At 26.1% G+C, this 18,604-nt stretch overlaps 2 protein-coding genes across 15 annotated transcripts in view; both read left to right on the plus strand.

Moving 5' to 3' along the window:
* LOC127277742 (protein retinal degeneration B) overlaps window positions 1-18,604 on the plus strand; it is a 59,262-nt gene that overhangs the window by 1,260 nt on the left and 39,398 nt on the right. The gene's annotated exons all lie outside the window — the stretch shown is intronic.
* LOC127277744 (uncharacterized) lies at window positions 10,018-16,800 on the plus strand. Of its 2 annotated transcripts, XR_007842402.1 has the most exons (4): window positions 10,018-10,463; window positions 11,244-11,416; window positions 11,565-11,915; window positions 16,565-16,800. XR_007842402.1 is itself a non-coding variant. In XM_051299079.1 (3 exons), exons 1-3 carry the CDS (start codon window positions 10,106-10,108, stop codon window positions 11,835-11,837), a joined length of 804 nt encoding a protein of 267 aa, XP_051155036.1. In that variant the 5' UTR covers window positions 10,018-10,105; the 3' UTR covers window positions 11,838-11,965. The 2 variants fall into 2 exon arrangements, 1 of the variants encoding a protein (XP_051155036.1); XM_051299079.1 differs by lacking the exon at window positions 16,565-16,800 and having other exon boundaries at window positions 11,565-11,965.

The raw sequence follows: 18,604 nt of genomic DNA on the forward strand, positions 1-18,604 counted from the left end.
TTTTTGTAAAAATGAAAGAAAATTATTGGGGTGAGGGGGGGGAGGGAAATTCTTCGTTTTACAAATACTATTCACCAGTCGTAATCTGGCCCGCTTACAAGATTAAATGTGATTTACTCTTATGTGACCTTCATAGAATGCCTTGACAAGTAATATATTATTTTCAAGGACGAATTTTAGATTTTCCTTTGTGACAATTTTTTTCGTCTTTTTCATTAAATCGAAAAAGAACACATTTTTTTCCCCCCCACTATTTAAAACAATAATGATTCACAAATTTAAAGATAATTTAAAAAATATTTTCTGGATAATTTTTTATCGTTCAGTTTTATTATAGATAGAAATTTTAGTTTTCAAGTTTTCGGAAAGGAAATGTAGGGGAAAAAAATGGTATCTTAGACTTTTTTATTTTCTGATAAACAAGTGTCTCGTGTTATTCTCGACGTGGACGTGGCCAGTTTATCAAATAAGATATATATATATATATATATACTAGGGGGGCTTCGCGCGCCAAACCCCCTATTTTTTATTGGTTTTGTAGATGTTTGAGTTAATATTTAGACAATTTCTGGAATTTAAACTTATTATTAAATTTTATTATTTATTTCTTTAAATGTTATTAACGATTTTTATTAACAATAATTTTTATTATTTTCAATTTTTAAACTAAAATTTATCTAATTTTTTAAATTTTCCAGCTAAAATTTGACCTACATTTAAGGTTATGTTCGTTTTTTTTGGACATTTTCCTTCAAAGTTTGACCTAAATTTTAAGGTTATGTTTGTTTCTTTGTCTTTTTGCGCCAAATTTTGGCCTAAATTTTGAGGTTATGTTTGTTTCTTGGTCGTTTCCTGACAAAATAACTTAACCTTAAAATTTAGTTCAATTTCGGCGGAAAATCCACCTCTCCTTCAACGTAAGGAATTAGGGGGGGGGGGCTTGCGACTATATTCACAGTCTTGAAACGAACATAACCTTTAAATTCAGGTCATTTTTTGGCAGGAAATCTACCTCCACTTGCGGCTATATTGAAAGTCTTGAAATAAACATAACCTCATAATTTACGTCATTTTTGGCGGGAGACGGGGGACTTGCGGCTAATATTGAAAGTCTTGAAATGAACATAACCTCAAAATTTATGTTATTTTTGGTGGGAAATACGGAGAGAGGGTAAGGGAGGGGGAAGGACTTGTGGCCCTATTCAGAGTCTTGAAACGAATATAACCTTAAAATTTAGGTCTTTTTTTGCGATGGTGGGGGAGGAGAGGGGGACTTGCAGCTATATTCATATGGGTCATTCCATATCAAGTGTAACCAACTATGGACCATTGGCGAAGAAACTTTATTCCAAATTTACAGTAATTAAAACATTATATTGAAAAAAAAAATGTGTTTTCGAATTATTTGTGAAATAAGATGTTTTGAAGATGAAATAATAGTTTTAACTTTAATGTGACTTGTGTTCCGGGTTTACTATATATATATATTCAATATAAACTTTGTTGAACTATATAGGAGAATTAATTACTGAACTGCAATAGTTTTATATATACTCTTCTCGCATACACAGAGCCAATAATAGACTCTTGAAAGCGTTCGACTAAGGTATATATTTATCGTATTTTTTTTATTCACAAACAAATGGAAAAAAAAGTCTCTTATAGAGAAAAAAAAACTATTTTATAGCCTTTTTTTATAGAAAGAAAAAGGTGTAAAAAAAAAAAATATATATATATATAGGTGGGGAAAAAAAGGAAAAGAAACAACGATGATCTGGTACATCAGAAACGTATTATTCGAATCATATTTGTATAGGGTAACTGCACCAGTGGTGGATCAATTAAGTCTACTAAATTTATTATTTTGACTTTAAAGGTGTACAGATTTTTTCAGATGAAAAATATAGGGTAATCTTTACAATAGTATGAATTAACAAGTCTTCAAGGACACTATCGTGTAGTTTTCGACCTGCTTGTAACGTTTACACCCCCTCACACCCCCATTCAACAATAAAATGACATTGCTCCAGTCGTGGATCATTTACCCCTTTACACTACACAAAAATAACTTAATGATGTAAATTTTTTTCCAAAAGTATTCTATATGGAGAGAATTGATTACTTTCTACTCTAAAAATTAAAAAAATTTAGACTAAACAATTATTTTTTAAGATTTCATGTGAAAAAGCATAAAATCAATAATTGTTGTATTGCTTTGTTTTCCTAAATATTTTCAAATGATTTTATTTCATAAAACTTATCTATACACCTCCCCTAAACGATTGAAACATTTAGTTCAATTAGAAATAGCTTATTTTAACCTTTTTAACGCTGTTGATCCACCATTGGTGCCTGATCCACCACTGGTGCATTTACCCTAGTTTATTTGAATTAAATAAAAAAATTTTATTTATTTATTTTTTTTTACCTCTAGGGCAAAATAACTATTTATTTGTAAATAAAAAATTTTATTTTTGCACAAATAAGATTTTATTCGTAAATAAAAAAGGGCAAATTTGTTTTTTATTTTATTTTTTTATTTGTAACAAATAAATATTTATTTAGCTCTAAGACATATATATATATACCTATATATTTTTTTTTCTCTGGTGGTGTATAAAAAAAAAATTAAAGTTCATATAAATTCGGTCAATTAAAAATTTAGTAATAAAAATTCAGTCAAATGAAAATTTAATAAAATATAAATATTGGGACATAAGAAAATTCGATTAGAAAAAAAATTCGAAATTAAAATTCGGTTATAATGAATAAAAAAATAAAAACTAAAAATAATAATGGAGAATTCGGTCAAATGGTAATTTTTGGAAATTTTGCCAAATAGAAAGTCAGTAACATAAAAAATTCGGCGAATGAAAATTTAAATAAACTGAATTTTCGACAATAATAATAATAATTAATAATAATAATAATTATTATTAATATTTATTAATTTTTCGTTACGAGTAATTGAGAATTTGATCAAAAGCAAAATTTAGATACAAAAAAAATGACAATTCGGTGAAATAAAAAATCGATCTTGTGAATAAAAATTCGGCCAAATGGAAATTTAGGCAAAATGAAAATTCACTTTGGAAATTTGTCGATCATTTGAAAATTCAAGCAAAGAGAAATTAAAAAATAAATAAAAATACATTCAATTGGAAAGTCGAATAAATATTTGGTTATATGGAAAATGCGGTCATATATTCAGCGAAACATCAATTCGATCGGATATAAATTCTATTCTGTATAAATGAAAATTAGGTTAAATATACATATACAAAATTATAAATAGAAAAATTCGGTTTTATTAAAAATAAAAATTCCAACAACAAAAAATACGTTTTTAATTTTTATTTAGCCACGGAAAATTTGGCTAAATAAAAAAAATGAAACAAAAAATAAATTATTTTTATCCTGAGAAAAGATATATATTATTTTGTCTGTGCCAAATAAATATTTATTTGGTATTCAAACAAAAATTTTATTTCGTTCAAATAAAAATTTTCATTTGCTTGAAATAAAATTTTATTTATGCTAATTTAAATTTTTTTTATTTGAAATAATTAAAAAAAAAGGCTCTGAGTAAATTTTTTGACAAAAAATATTTTTAATAATATACTATAAACAATAATATAATGCTATATTGTTTCGAATTGTAATATATACAATTATTTCATTGATTAAATGTTTTTGAAAAGTATATAGGAAAAATTTTGACATAATATATAAATGACGTAGAGAGAATTTTCATATTCCATTGACGTCACTCGGCTTCAATTTTGTGACGTAGACAGTATGACGTTAACAAACATATCAAGTCGCGATCGATATTGAACTTTCCAATAAAGATGAACGACTCCTAACGATGTCTCTGCACCCTTTCGTGTCCTAATTCGAGAACTGGATGATGTCCTTTTTAGATGTTTCCGAGGATAAATTTAACTTGTTTCAATAAAAATAAAACTCCAGACACCCTTGAGATTTAGAATTTAAACTCCAATTATAATAAAATAATAATAACAATTATTATTATTAGTTATTATTATTATTATTTCAATATTAATTTGTTTTTATCTCAATTTTATAAATTACAATTTTGCGAAATTTAATTTATTTTTGCGCTTCATTTTACTCACAATTTTTTTTTTTATTGTTAATTCTCCTGTTTTATTGATAATAATAATTAATATTCCGAAAGGGATTATGTGATAAAAATTTTTAATTACTACATCATTCGTTTTTTTTTATTTTGATAAATTTTAAAATGAATTTTCAAACAAACAAAAAAATACTGTGATTTGGAAATTTTTTTTTAAATTACAAGAATATTATAAAGTATAAGTAAATTAATAATAAATAATTATAAATGATGTGAAATTAAAAGCAATTTTCAAATTAAAAATAATATGATTTGGAAAATTTATTTTTTTTATTTATTACATATAAAAATTATAAATAAATTAATAATATAAAAAAAATAATTAGAAATAGTATATAAAATTAAAATGAATTTTCAAACAAAAATAGTAACATTTGAAAAAACAATTTTTTTTATATTTATAATAATTATAAATTGTAGATGGTAAAATGAAATTCTAAAAAAAATATTTGTTTGAAAGAAATATTTTTTTTATTTTATTATCTGACTGTTCGATTTATTTCAATAAACAAATAATAATAATAATAAATAATTATTAATGGACTTTTACAAAGAGGTGTAGGCGGGAAATTTAAATAAAAAAAAAAAAGAATTATTAATAGTATGAAATTAAAATAAATTTCCAAACCAAAATTCTGATTTGAAAATTTTTTTTTAAAATTAATTATTTTAGTACCTAATTATATTAATAATAATAAATAAATTATTATATCTGAAATATAGTTAATTTTTTTTATTTAATTGTTTTTTTATTATTTTTTTGTTTTTATTTAACCACTACATAAATAAAGGTATAATTTATTAATTTGCAAAAGAAGTGAAAATGTCCTGGAAAATTGTCATTTTGTCAAAGTATTGTCTTGTGATGAATTATTTAAAGAAATGAAAGAAGTAAAAAAAGAACGAATGAACCGTCTCTTTTTTTTTTGTTTTTATCTTTGTAGATTTTGAATTTATAAAAATTTTATATTCGGCATTTTTAAATGGGTCAGACTTGTATATAACGAGAATGGCTATTCAATAAATTATTGAAATGTTCGAATTCTATAATTTCGTACTATATATATATATATAAAAAAAATAGAGTGTGAATTGCACGAGAGGAGTTTATTAATTAAATATGCCTATAATGAGAAGTGAATTTGATTGAGAATTTCAGTATATATAATATTGTAAAAGGTCCCTCAGGTCGCGTGCGCGTGCGAGATTTATTAAATTTTACAAAAGCATCTCTTATATTATGTAAAAGTAGATTTTATAGATTGAAATGGAGTTTACAATTTTCTTTTCTTTTTTCACAGCTACTCAGCATTTGAAACTTTTAATAAGTTCTTTTAATGTAGATCGTATGCTATAAAAAAGTTTCTAAAACGTTTTAGCTAACAGATCCAATAATGTATATATAAATATATTGAAATGGCATTTTCTTTTACGTGCGAAATTCTGTTTTTAAAATTTAAAAATTTTATTTCAAAATTTCCAAAAATAAAAATTTTATTTATTTATTTTTATATATATTTATTTATTTATATTTTTAATTATTAATATATTTTTGTTTTAATTTTTATTATTATTTTTTTTATATTTAATTTAATGTTTGTGATTTTTATTTTTATTAATTGTTCAATTTTTTGTTTGATTTTTCAAAATTGTAATCGTGTAATCGAATTTTTTTTTATATTCATATTTACATTAGGCCAAATTTTTTATTAAGTCGAATTTTTTTATTTAATACAATTTCCATTTAACCGAATTTCTATATTTTTGATCAGGCAAAATTTCAAAAATTTGCAAAAACATAAATTAAAAAAAAAAATTCGGAAAGAAAATTCGGTAAAATAAATTTTCGGACAATTAAAAAAATTCGGTCTGACCGAAAACAAATATCACATAACAGAAACTGTAATTTTTTACAATGGGGTAAAATTTGATTTTATGGAATTTTTTTTTTAATTATCGGCTTATTGTTTAAATTTATATCTTTTTTATTTTTATAATCGGAATTGATATTATTTCTTCTTAATTTAAATTGTATATAGAAATGACATTTTGCTCTTAACCCCGTAACCTATACAGGCAAATATTATATATATTTTACCATGGAGTATGCGAAGGTCAACTGTCACTAATTTAATGAGTCGAGAAAGCAATTGAAATGGAATGCTTCATATATATATATATAATATACTCATATTTAATGATTCCCATCGAAATTTTAACAGGAAATGAAAAATTAATTAGAAATTACTAATCCAGGTCAATCACTCTAAATTATAATTGACGAAGGAACGATATAATATTTATTATTTGCTTTTAATTAACTTCCTTTTAAATCCCCCTCATAATTAAAAGTTTTAATTTCAAAATTTAATCCTGATTAGTATGCAAAAGTTTTTTTTTATTGTAAGGACTCTTAATTTGTTGTAAATTACTTTTAACTTTTTAAAATTAATTTTGAAATTCCATTTATAACACGAATAAATTATTTATCGAAACGATCGAAACACATTTATTTATTTATTCGAAATTATCGAAATTCATTTATAAATTTTATTAATTCAAAATAAAAAAAGTAAAACAAAATAAAAATAAATAAAATTAAAAAAAAGGAAAAAATAATTTAGAAAAAAATTAAAATATTTAAATTAATAAAAAAGAAAAATATAAAAGTTCATTTTTTTCATGGAAAATGAATATTTTTTTTTTTAATAATATAAATAGAAAAATATTATTAAGAAATTAAAGTTAATATTTATTTCATATAAAAGGGTTAACTAACAAGTGTAAACACATAGTTTCCTTTGAGCAAATCAAACAAACCATTTGCATGCTAATTACCGTACGTGTTAATTAAGATTCGTCGCCCAAAATTATATACGTTTTCGTTATAGAGGAATAATTTTTTTTTTAATTTAAAATAGAACAACTAGGATTTTATATTTTTATTATATTACATATTAATCTAAAAATAATAAAAGATTCATAACTCTAAAATTTAATATAGTTGAACATTTTTTATTTTTTCTAAATAATAAAGAAAAAAGTTATAAAAGTATACTTTTTTTTCTCTCTCGCTAATGTTGAGCATTTTTCCAAATATTAACTTTATTTAATAGCAAAACATCAAAATAAAACTTTTTATTATTACCAACATTTCCATAAGAATAAAAAAAGCCGTTTTATTTATTCTATATATATATATATATATATATATATATATATATATATATATATATATATATATATGTTTTGATGGAGAGGAAATAATAAGATCGGGAAAAAGATAAAATAAAAATGATTCGTGTACATTTCTTCTTCTATCGTTCGAGGGTGAGAAATCAAGATTTATAATATATATATATATATATATATTTCGGAGATTTCAGGAAATAAACTATCTTCGAAAAAGGTAGAAATGGATGAAACATAAGTGGGATCATAAATCTTTCCGGCTTTTCAAAATATAAGCGACCCAATTCTTTCATAAAGTTAAAGAGAAGAGGATTTAAAAACATGTACAGAAAAAAAATAATGAAAAAAAAACAACAAAACCACAAACACTATTTTCCATAATTTATTTTTTTTTTTTATTTTATCCAAAATTACAATTTTTTCCAAATTTTCACATTTTCGAAATTTCATACTTAAATTATTATTTTTTTTTTTTTTTACAAATTTCCATCATTTTTTAAAAATTAATTTTTTTTTAAATTTTTATTTGTAAAATTTTATTTACTTGAATTTTATGTATTTTTGAATTTATTTTTTTTATGTAGGTAATAAATTTTATTTTTCTAAAATTTTTTTTTGAATATTTCTTATTTATAGCTAAATTATATTTATTTGTTTAAAATTGTATTTACTTAAAATTTTATTTTATACAAAAATTTCATTTTTCCGAATTTTTATTTATTCAAAAATATATTCGTCCGAACTTCCATTTGTAGAACATTTTTCACTTATCTGCAAAATATTATTCGTTAAAAATTGGAAATTGGAACAAATTAAATTTTTTATACTAATGACAATATTTTAAAAATAAATAAAAATAAATAACAACAACAATAATAATAATAATAATAATAATAATAATAATAATAATAATAATAATAAAATAAATGAATTAAATAATATGAAAATGTATAAAAATGAAACTTTAAGCTAATGGAAATTATAGAAAAAAATAAAAATTCAAAGACATGAAATTTTATTATTTTAATTTTTAAAAATAGAATTTTGGACAAATTGAAATTATAGGTCAAATCTGAAATTTTTCATACAAAATGTATTTTTTGGTAAATGAAATTGCCATTCTGGATTGTAGAAAATTTTAGGACAAAAATAAATTTGTTCGAATAGAATTTCAGGTAAATGAAAATTTCGATAAATAGAAATTCGGTCAAATATATTAAATTTTAGACAAAATAAAATTTTTTATTAATAAAATTTAGTACAAAAATAAATTAATTTATATAAATTTTTTTTTTAAATAAAAATTTGGTTAAATTTATTAAATTTTAGACAGAAAATATTTTTGGGTATAAATGAAATTTTGGAATAAAAAAAATTTACTACAAAAAAGAAATTTTGTTTGAATATAATTTTTGCATCAAATGAAAATTTGATCAAATATATTAAATTTTAGACCAAATATAAAAAATATTTACAAAATATATTTTTGGATAAATAAAATTTTTGATTAATAAAATTTAGGACAAAAAAAATTTCTTTCGAATAGAATTTTACTCGGATAAAATTTCGGATTAATGAAAATGTAGATATAAATAAAAATTCGATTAAAAATATATTATACTTTTAGATAAAATATAAAATATACAAAATATATTTTTGGGTACCAAATTTGGAATTAATAAAATTTGTACAACAAGAATTTCGTTCGAATAGAATTTTTACAAATAGAAATTTAGATAAATATAGAAATTCGGTCAAATATATTAAATTTTAGGTAAAATGTATTTTTGCGTATAAATAAAATTTTGGATTATTAAAATCTACAACAAAAAAGGAATTTCATTCGAATAGAATTTTCTGAAAATAAAAATCTATATATAAATAGAAATTCGACTAAATAAATTTTATGAAAAATAAATTTTTGGTTGTAAAAATAATTATGTTAAATAAAATAGAAATTCAGATGACACACTGAAAATTCGTACAGATGAATAAAATTTATATAAATTTAGGTCAAATTGAGAAATAAAAAATACTACATATATAAATCGTCGCAAGTGAAAAGTACAATAAAAAAATTCTTTATGAGATAAAATTTTTCAAACTGTTTAGGGGATTTTAAAAAGTGTTTTTGACCCGCAAGATAGCTGAACCCAATTTTCGGGAGTATTTGCTCATCCGCTGCCTCTGTTTTGAGAGGGATTGCCTTGCGCTACAACCTTTGACATTTTAAGAGGACGGGTCGAAGTCTCTGAGTCTGGATATATACTCCATTTTAACCAACTCTCATTCTATCTCTCTCTTCTGCCTTTTAAAATACATATGAGCACTCTATTACGAAAACTTTACTCAAAAATGAAAAGATCAAATATCTGGTTCAACTCGCTCAATGGACTCGTGTGTCCTTTGAAAGCCCAGAAACGTGAATCCAAAATAAACAACCTTTAACATTTATTCTAAAGCCAAAGATCAGGATGTTATGCGCGTTTCAAAAGGATGACAAAACATATATGGGAAAAATTCTTTTTCTGTAAATTTTATCAAATCTGTAGGTTTAAAAACTTTTATTAATATCTATAGATTGAATGGGGAATAAAACACTTTTTTCAAAAAAAAGAAGATCGCAATGATAACAAAAGACATCTACTTTGGAATCCAACCTCTAAATCATTTTGAGTTATATTTTTGGGAGGAGAAAAATTTATAGCAATTAAGGAAAAAAAAAATATGTTTGAAAACTAAATTTAAAAAATGTTGACACTCTCGAAACCGAGGCAATTAATTAATTTTGTCCGATTTATGACTTGTGGTAAAGGAAATAATTCTGATAATAAAGATTCATGTGAGGAAATTTCCGAAACAGAAACCGAGCAGGAATCATGTGATAAAAAAGAAAATGTTTGCGATAATAATTACAAAGAGGAAGATGAAGATTGGAAAACAAAATTTTGTACAACTCCAAAAAAATGTTCACAATTTCCAATACCTGAAATTGATTTAAGCGATCCTTGTGGTAAACAATGTAGACCACCTCCACCACCATCACCACCAGAACCCAAGGAATCTTGTTTCTGTTATGATGATATTGAATTATGTCCCCCAACTGAAGGTATTTTGGTCAAATAATGTAATTGGATTTGCGGAAATTGGATTTACATTCCTAACTTTTTTTTTTTGATTTCTTTCTTCCTCTGTCATGCGTATTTATTATTTTTAGATAATTTTTAAATAAAAGATGAAATAGTTAACATTTCAAATATGTTACCTCTAATTTTGCAATTCGAATCAAAAATAATTAAGTCGAAAAAATTATCTCATAAATTAATCTTAACGAAATGACCCCATTCTAAAATTTCTTCTATTCAAATGCTATTTTTAAAAACTTATAATACTTTTTTAATTAGGAATATCATCTTTCTAGTTCATAAAATATCGCGATATTATTCATTGAATTTTTCTTTTTTTTCATAATACTGATTGCAGTGAATAAGGTATCGATACATTTCAGAAACTTCCAACTTTTAAAATTTATCTCTTTTCATCGAGAGAGAAAGAGAGATAAAAGAAATAAACTAGACCACAAAAATCAACGTGATTTTTCCGGATAAATTTATAAATGAAATTTTTCTCCTACAATCAGCAATATAATTTGACACGGGATTTAAAAAAGTTTTTATATCAGAGTTCATTTTTTCTCTTCAAGTTTTTTCTCTTTTATCATATAGTTTATTAATTAACGGATTGGATAAAAAAAATCTTTAATAATTAAAAGATGAGAAAAGAGAAAAACTTTTTTTTAAAGCATCAAATATTTTGTATTTTTTTTTTGTATATAATTTAAATTCTAAAAAAAACCAGTTTTATTATCAAAAGAAAATATTTTTGTTAGAAATTAGAAGACGATATAATATGTGGAGATTAGCAAGTTTTGCTGTATTTCCAATAATTGGTTTGGCATTATCATTAATATTACCGGCTCATCGAAAACATCAGGAGGAAATAGAGGAGAGAATGAGAAATTCAGAGTTTATTCCTTATCCATATATGCATCGTATAACAAAAGTTAGAATATACAAAAATTTCTCAGAATTTTGTAATTTAATTTTTCAAATTCTTTTCATTTTTGAAACGTTGCGTTTTTCATTAATAATTTATTTTCTAAAAAAAAACAATATAATTTAGAATTTTTAATAAATATTTGTCTCAATAGCCTTGGTGGTGGGGAGATGGACATCATGGTTTATTTTTTAATCCAAAAGTAAATAAAGTTCCACCCGAATTCGATCAGACAATTTCCAAAGAGGAGAATAAAAATGATAGTAAATGTTCAGATACAAATGAAAATGATTATGCAGATGAAGATGATAATTACAATGAAAATTATAATGATAATAGTTATGGACAAGAAACACAATTTAGAAATGGATATCCCTATGGAAATGGAAGTAGAAATGGCAAAAATAATAGAAGAAGAGAAAATTGAAAACGAATTTTATAAATTTGACGGCAAATAGCATGATTTTTGATCGAAAAAAAATTTACATACTAGTATCAATTTTAGGTTCGAAATAACATTTTTTAAATTAAAAAGAATGTATTTACTAATACTAATTTTCATTACTATATTATTATTAGTTAATAAAACTATTTTCCTAGTCAAGAAGCATCGGATTCACATGAAAGTCACTATTCAGGAATTCTTAATGTCGCTGATTACGGATCTATCATTAAATTTGGATTCGGTGACCTCTGTTTAACAAATTTCATGTGAATCTGATGAATTTAAAAAAAAATCCTTTGCAATATTCTCCCTGACATTTTGAATTCTAAACTGACTTCAAGTTTGTAATTAGCGAACCTATAAACCCCCCCAAGTAACAAGTTGCATTTGAATCCGATACCCAGTAGTACTCTCTAAATATGAATCAGTGAAAAAGTCACTGGTCTCAAATCAGTCGCTAAATTCTAGCTATTTGAATCAGTTACATTTCATTTTCATTCATTTCAGTCAAAGTAATTGATTCTCCAGTGAAATGTCACTAACTGTCAGTGAAAACCACTGATTCAAATAGCTAGAATTTAGCGACTGATTTGAGACCAGTGACTTTTTCACTGATTCATATTTAAAGAGTAGAAAATCGGATCCGAAACCAACTAAGTACTGAACCAGCACTGCTGTCCAAACTAAAGACCTGGTAAGTCGCTTTTCCGTAAGTTTGAAAGTCGATAGACCTGATCAATCAACTTTCACCCTTGCGGAAAAGCGACTTACTAGGTTTTTACTTTGGACCTAGCAGAACAGTAGTTTGATATCCAAATCGGTACGAACCGCCTGTACTGCATTAGGCTTTGAGTACAACCAGCGCTGATCCTAGCAGATTGTACCTTTAGCTTATTTTTGCAAAATCCCCAACATTTTCAGGATTTCTTCTGCCTGAATTAAGGTATTCAAGTCGCGAATGTAAAGAGTTATACTTTACAATCCACTGATTGCACCTTATCTGTAATTCGAACGTGTTGGTTCTTTAATTGTATTCTTTGTCGACTTTTATAAACATAATAAATACTTTGTCAAAAATAACAAGAGGATATACTTTATCAATTTTTTAATAATTTTCAATGCAGAACATATACTCATACAACACACTATAAAAATACACAAAATCAATACATGATCAATGGCGATCAGTTCAAGAAAGATTTCTTTCCACGCGGTGGAAATATTCTATGGTAATACTTTCGTAATTTGATGTCTTATCATCCTTCATCTATAGAAGTACTGCTTTCTTCTTAAAACTCCATAGCCTGGATCTGTTATTTTTCGTTTTGCGATTCACTTCGGCATAGCCAGAATGCAATCGAGAAGCTGATCTCTGTATTGAGGGCCTCTTAGTGTTTCTTCTGATAAAGAGTTTAAAGTTTCTCAACCCGTCTTTTATTGTTCGGTTCTGGTTCTTCTATAGAGTTTTCAGAATCTTTTGAACCACCTCTTTGATTTTTCCTAACATTGCTACCTTTTTGACTCTCAATTTCGCGTAGTTTTCGGGCTCTTTGTTAATGAATTCTGTGTCCAGCTCTGATCCCACTGCTACCACTCAGCACGTGCGCTTCTCCTTCCACGATGATCTGTATTGTAAATAGTTAATTGCTCCCACAATCTGTATACCGAATTTATAGTTCTAGAGGAAATATTCTGGCAAAATCGAGGCAAAATTATACATAGAAAAATTTCATTCTGGTACGACGAATACGGACATAAAAGTAAGAAACTAATTCTACTAGTGATTACTATTCCTGCTAGTACCAATAATACAGAATTAGTGTTTTAGCTATATATTACGTTGATATTCCACAAAACTTTACATGTATCAAACGTTCACCAATATTCAGCACTCTATGATTGAAACTAGCTGTAATTTCTAACCCAAAACTTTTATATCCTTATTCTAGATATACCATTTTTTCATGGTGAAATTTCTATTTCTGACTTCCTCGCATAGAATAGTGTTCATGAATTTAGTTATTCTGTTCTTGCTGTTTGTCCCGTAACAAGAGACACAATCGAGCATTAATAGAGTACTCTACCATCTTGTTAGGATAGACTAACCACTTCCGTTAGTTACATGGACGTTATAGCGCTACTGCAAGAGCATCGATTATCATTTCATTACACTATATCATCAGAAATTGTTGGTTCAGCCAGAGCGAGCACTATCCAAAAACAAACATGTCTTTCATCAATATGTTTAACATAAGACAATAAAGTAGAAAGCTAAAATTAAAATCATTCAAAAGTTTAAAAAATTCTGCTTCTACTCTCTAAATGTACCAGCGAAATTTCGCTGATTCAAATTTAGTGAGTATTATAAAGTATTTATAAATATAAATGATATAAATTAATATTTTTCAATTTGATTAAATAATATATTCTATATTTCTTTTTTGATATGAACTGCGTGGAAATTGATTACAAATTCCAAATATGGAAAGCACAATTATCATCAATATTTATTGCACAACAATGCATTGAAATATATATATAAGTCGATTCTTCTGCTGAGACAAAATCTAATACAAAAGCGGATGCAGTGCCTTCTGCATTTTAATTAAATCAGATTAATGTGTCCTGAGATAGTCCACGAATAAAGAATGAAGACTAATTCCCTCAGGAAGAATTTAATTTTCTTGATAATAAACCTTCCACAAGAATTTAATGTCGATCAGTCGGGAAAATTACCTTCTTTATTTATATAGATTTTAATTCGTCTTTCCTTATGTATGAAATTAAGAAAAATGAAATCTATTTCCTTTCAAGGGAATTTTTATTTTTATAAGAATTTGGAATCCAAATTTTGGAAATATTTTTTTCTGAGAAGTTTCTCCAATTGTTGAGTTCTTCCGTCAGATCATTATAAGCACAGCAATAGTCAAAACGAGGTAATATCAAAGAAGACACAAGATGGGTTTTCAATTTAATGTTTCTCCCAAAAAAAGTTGGATTAAAAATAACTTCCAAGTTTTTATGTCATCTCAAATTTCTTAAATTTTGAACTAATAAAGGTAAAAACGAATATTATTCTAGTTTTCCAAATGTCAAATATATATACATAACATATATATGTAAATATTGTTTTCGTTGAAAAGAGATTGTGATGATGGAAAAAAATATATAGGATAAAAGAGGATTTTCGTGTTTGTCCGTATAGAGTAATAATGGATGCATATCTTCAGAGATGCAGACAAGGTCAAATGAAATACATAAGATGCCCTTACGTATATATAAGGTTCTCACTTATCGAATGGAATCTAGGTGATTTCCACCCACTCTTTATATTCCCTTTGATGAAAATACTGGAATCACCCTCACCTTGTAGAATTGATGGGCTTGAATTAAATTTACTGCCATAATACATTCTCGCCTGTCGTGTGCACGACACACAAACTCTCTCTCTGTGAATGCAACAGGTCACGTATATATTGAAAGGAAAGGGTTTTTAGTCAACTACCCCTTTACAATCGATTATTATCTGATCCACTTTTGCATAAGCAACCTCGTCCTTTTTCAAGCAGGAAAATTTTCTTCTTCCTATGCTTGCAGTTCTCATCCTTTTCTCGTATTTTACTCTACTTAGTAGAATTAGATTTTTTAAAAGATATATATAGTTTAAACTTTATTAATTATAACTTTTCTCGTTCTGGTTGACTGGTTTTCCATTAAGGGCACACCTTTCGAGAGATGAAATTTTCTCTGATTAATGGTATTAAATCTCTACAATGTTCGAGGCTGTTTCTCTGTTACACAAAATAATATATATTCTCGATTGTATAAATATATATGCACACAGTAAATATTAAAGAGACATTTCGTTAAATGAAATTTCTATAATGAAAATTCGGTGAAGTGGAAAAGCTGTGCTATATATATATATATATAAAATTACATTAGTTTAATAAAAATTTGAATATAACTTTTAATTTACCACAAAAGATATTTCCTCAATGAAAAATTTTAAACCGATTTTAAAATTTTAGTTCTTTAGCTGAAAAATTACATAGCGAAATAAAAAAAGTATTCGGGTTCAGGGATCAAAATACCCTATTGCCTGATGTATTTTGAGCCACTGAACACGAATCTGAAGTCCGTTTTGCTCTATCACGTTAGGAATTTTTCCTAACCTCAAAAAACTTAACTGATTTTTTTTATGTTTCGCACAAAAATTCGCTTCGGGTTCGAAATTTTGGAGGAGTCCAAAGGGTACAAAGTTTCTAATATTTCTTTTATGTTTATTGTTGAAAAACAAATTTTGCTTTTGACCGAATTCGTATTTAAAAAAAAATCATTTGTTTCATTCGGTATTACATTAATTCTACCAATAAAAATTTCGGCTACGTTAAAATTTGACCGTAGAAAAATTCGATCGATTTATTTATTTGGTTAAATGAATATCTGTAATGAAAAAAAACAAAAATTCGGCTAAATTAAAATGCTATCAAATTAAAATTCGGCAACATAAAAATTTTGCTCAATTAATAATTTCGGTTAAATGAAAAATTCGGTTAAATAACATAACAATGCCATTAAATGAAAATTCCTTAAAATTTAAATTTGAAAAAAAAAATGTTTTTAAATGAAAAATCTCTTTAATATAGTATATTTCGTTTTAATAAAACTCTAATACAAAAAATCTCATCGATTAAAACTATTCACAGGAAGAAGTCTTATAATAATCGAGGAGAGAAAATAAAGCTTTTCTATCTAGAATACAAATTTCTAGAACTCCTTTTGCCTTTATATATGGTACGAGGTCGAATCTTCCAACTAAAAGCATTCCTTTCAAAAGAATCATATCTTTTCATACAAACTATTCATCCACGAATTTTTACGAAATAATATACTTAAAAGAATAACTAGTACAAAATGAAAGATCATTCAAGTTTATTGTAGATAAAAGAAGAGAAAAAAAAATTGAGTAGAAATAGTTTTGTATTCGATTAAAGAGTATTAGTACTTTTTTTTCATAAAACAAAGAAAATTTGTTAAATTACAAATAAAGAAAATCATTTTATCAAATAAATATGATAATTTTTTTTGTCTACTAAAATTAAGTTTGTACACAATAAACGAATAAATAGGTAATCAAAATATTTACAAAAAATAAAATTTAGAGAAATTATTCAAATAAGAACTTAAATCACAATTTTTATGAAGACATTTTTAAAATGCTCTTTGAAGTTTAATTAAAAAGTGATAAAATTAGAAGCTCATTCTTAGAATGTTTCCGAGTGGCTTATTTGCATATATAAAGCAGAGAAAATGTAACAAAGATTCATAATTCGTTTTGGTGGTGCTTGAGTCATTTAAAATTGTGTCACGTTTTCGTTTTTCCTTTTTTTTTTTGTTCCGCATGAATAAATAATTCACGCGCGCACACTATTCACACGGAAAATATATATAATAATAAAATTCAGTGCTAATTTCTCATTTTTGTTGTACTAAAAAAAATCTTCAAAAATTTATAATATACTTCCCAAGTGCGAAATGCCAGGACTGACAATATGGCCCAACATTGTCCCAGTAATGTCTGCCGATATATGGCAAACGTTACTGGACCAGTACTGGCGATCAATTCGTCCCATTGCTGGGCCAATATTGGCACCGATTCTCGATAACTCTAATTTGCCATTATTGGGCCGAACTCTGTCCCATTACTGGGCCAATATTGGCGCTGCGTCTCAGATACTCCAATTTGCCATAATTGGGTCGAACTCCGTCCCATTATTGGGACAATATTGGCACCGTTTCTCAGTTATTCTAATTTGCCATTATTGGACCTTCTCTGTGCCATTACTGGGCCAATATTGGCAATGCGTCTCAGTTACTCCAATTTGCCATAATTAGGTCGAACTCTGTCCCATTATTGGGACAATATTGGCACCGTTTCTCGATTATTCTATTTTGACATTATTGGGCCTTCTCTGTCCCATTACTGGGCCAATATTGGCACTGCGTCTCAGTTACTCCAATTTTCCATAATTTGGCCGAACTCCGTCACACTACTGGGCCAATATTGGCACCAATACTTGGTAATTCTACTTTTTCATAATTGAGACGAACTCTGTCCCATTACTGGGTCATTATTGGCTTATTGACGGCTGAAATGTTGAATTTATTTTGACAAGTCATTTTTTCCAAAGTTGTAACGAATCTTGGCCCAGTAATGGCGCATTAACGGCTGAAATGTTCCTCAAATGCAGCTTATCAAAACATTTTTGTGTTGAGATTCCCATAGGGGCCGTCCTTAAATCACGTTACTTGAAAGGGGTGGTGGGGGGTTAGGAAAATCATCACAGTTGATCACTTGGGGGGGGGTAGGGGGTTGCCCATTTGAGCACGTGATTTTTAACTGCAATTTTTTTAAAAGCGGAATTGATTGGTATTATTCCTTGCAACCGCGCGCAGCGGCGATTTTTAAATCTACACCTACAATTGGTAATATGGGTTGAAAGTGATGTTACCGACGTCGGGTATTGTAAAAGTGGGTCTAACCTTGTGATTTGTGAACGGTTTATTCTCGAAATCAAATGTCAGAGATTCTGCAAATGTAAACAAAAATTGCCGGTGTGTGTATACTAAACGTACTTTTAATGTGAAAAAATATGAATGTTATAATTTATTTTATCTAAAGAGAGTTACTTATTAGAGTCAAAATGAGTTCCAATTTAGGAACTTTATATGAAGAGCTATTCAAA

The sequence above is a fragment of the Leptopilina boulardi genome, unplaced genomic scaffold (genome assembly GCF_019393585.1).
Source record: "Leptopilina boulardi isolate dan_hultmark-lab unplaced genomic scaffold, ZJU_Lbou_2.1 LbouV2_179, whole genome shotgun sequence".
Classification (NCBI taxonomy): Eukaryota; Metazoa; Arthropoda; class Insecta; order Hymenoptera; family Figitidae; genus Leptopilina; species Leptopilina boulardi.

Excerpts from the sequence above, each read along its gene's own strand:
- LOC127277744 (XM_051299079.1), top strand. The coding sequence starts at position 10,106 with ATGTTGACACTCTCGAAACCGAGGCAATTAATTAATTTTGTCCGATTT. Across the intron at positions 10,464-11,243 it reads ATTATGTCCCCCAACTGAAG|AAATTAGAAGACGATATAAT; the intron begins GTATTTTGGTCA and ends TATTTTTGTTAG. Across the intron at positions 11,417-11,564 it reads ATATGCATCGTATAACAAAA|CCTTGGTGGTGGGGAGATGG; the intron begins GTTAGAATATAC and ends TTGTCTCAATAG.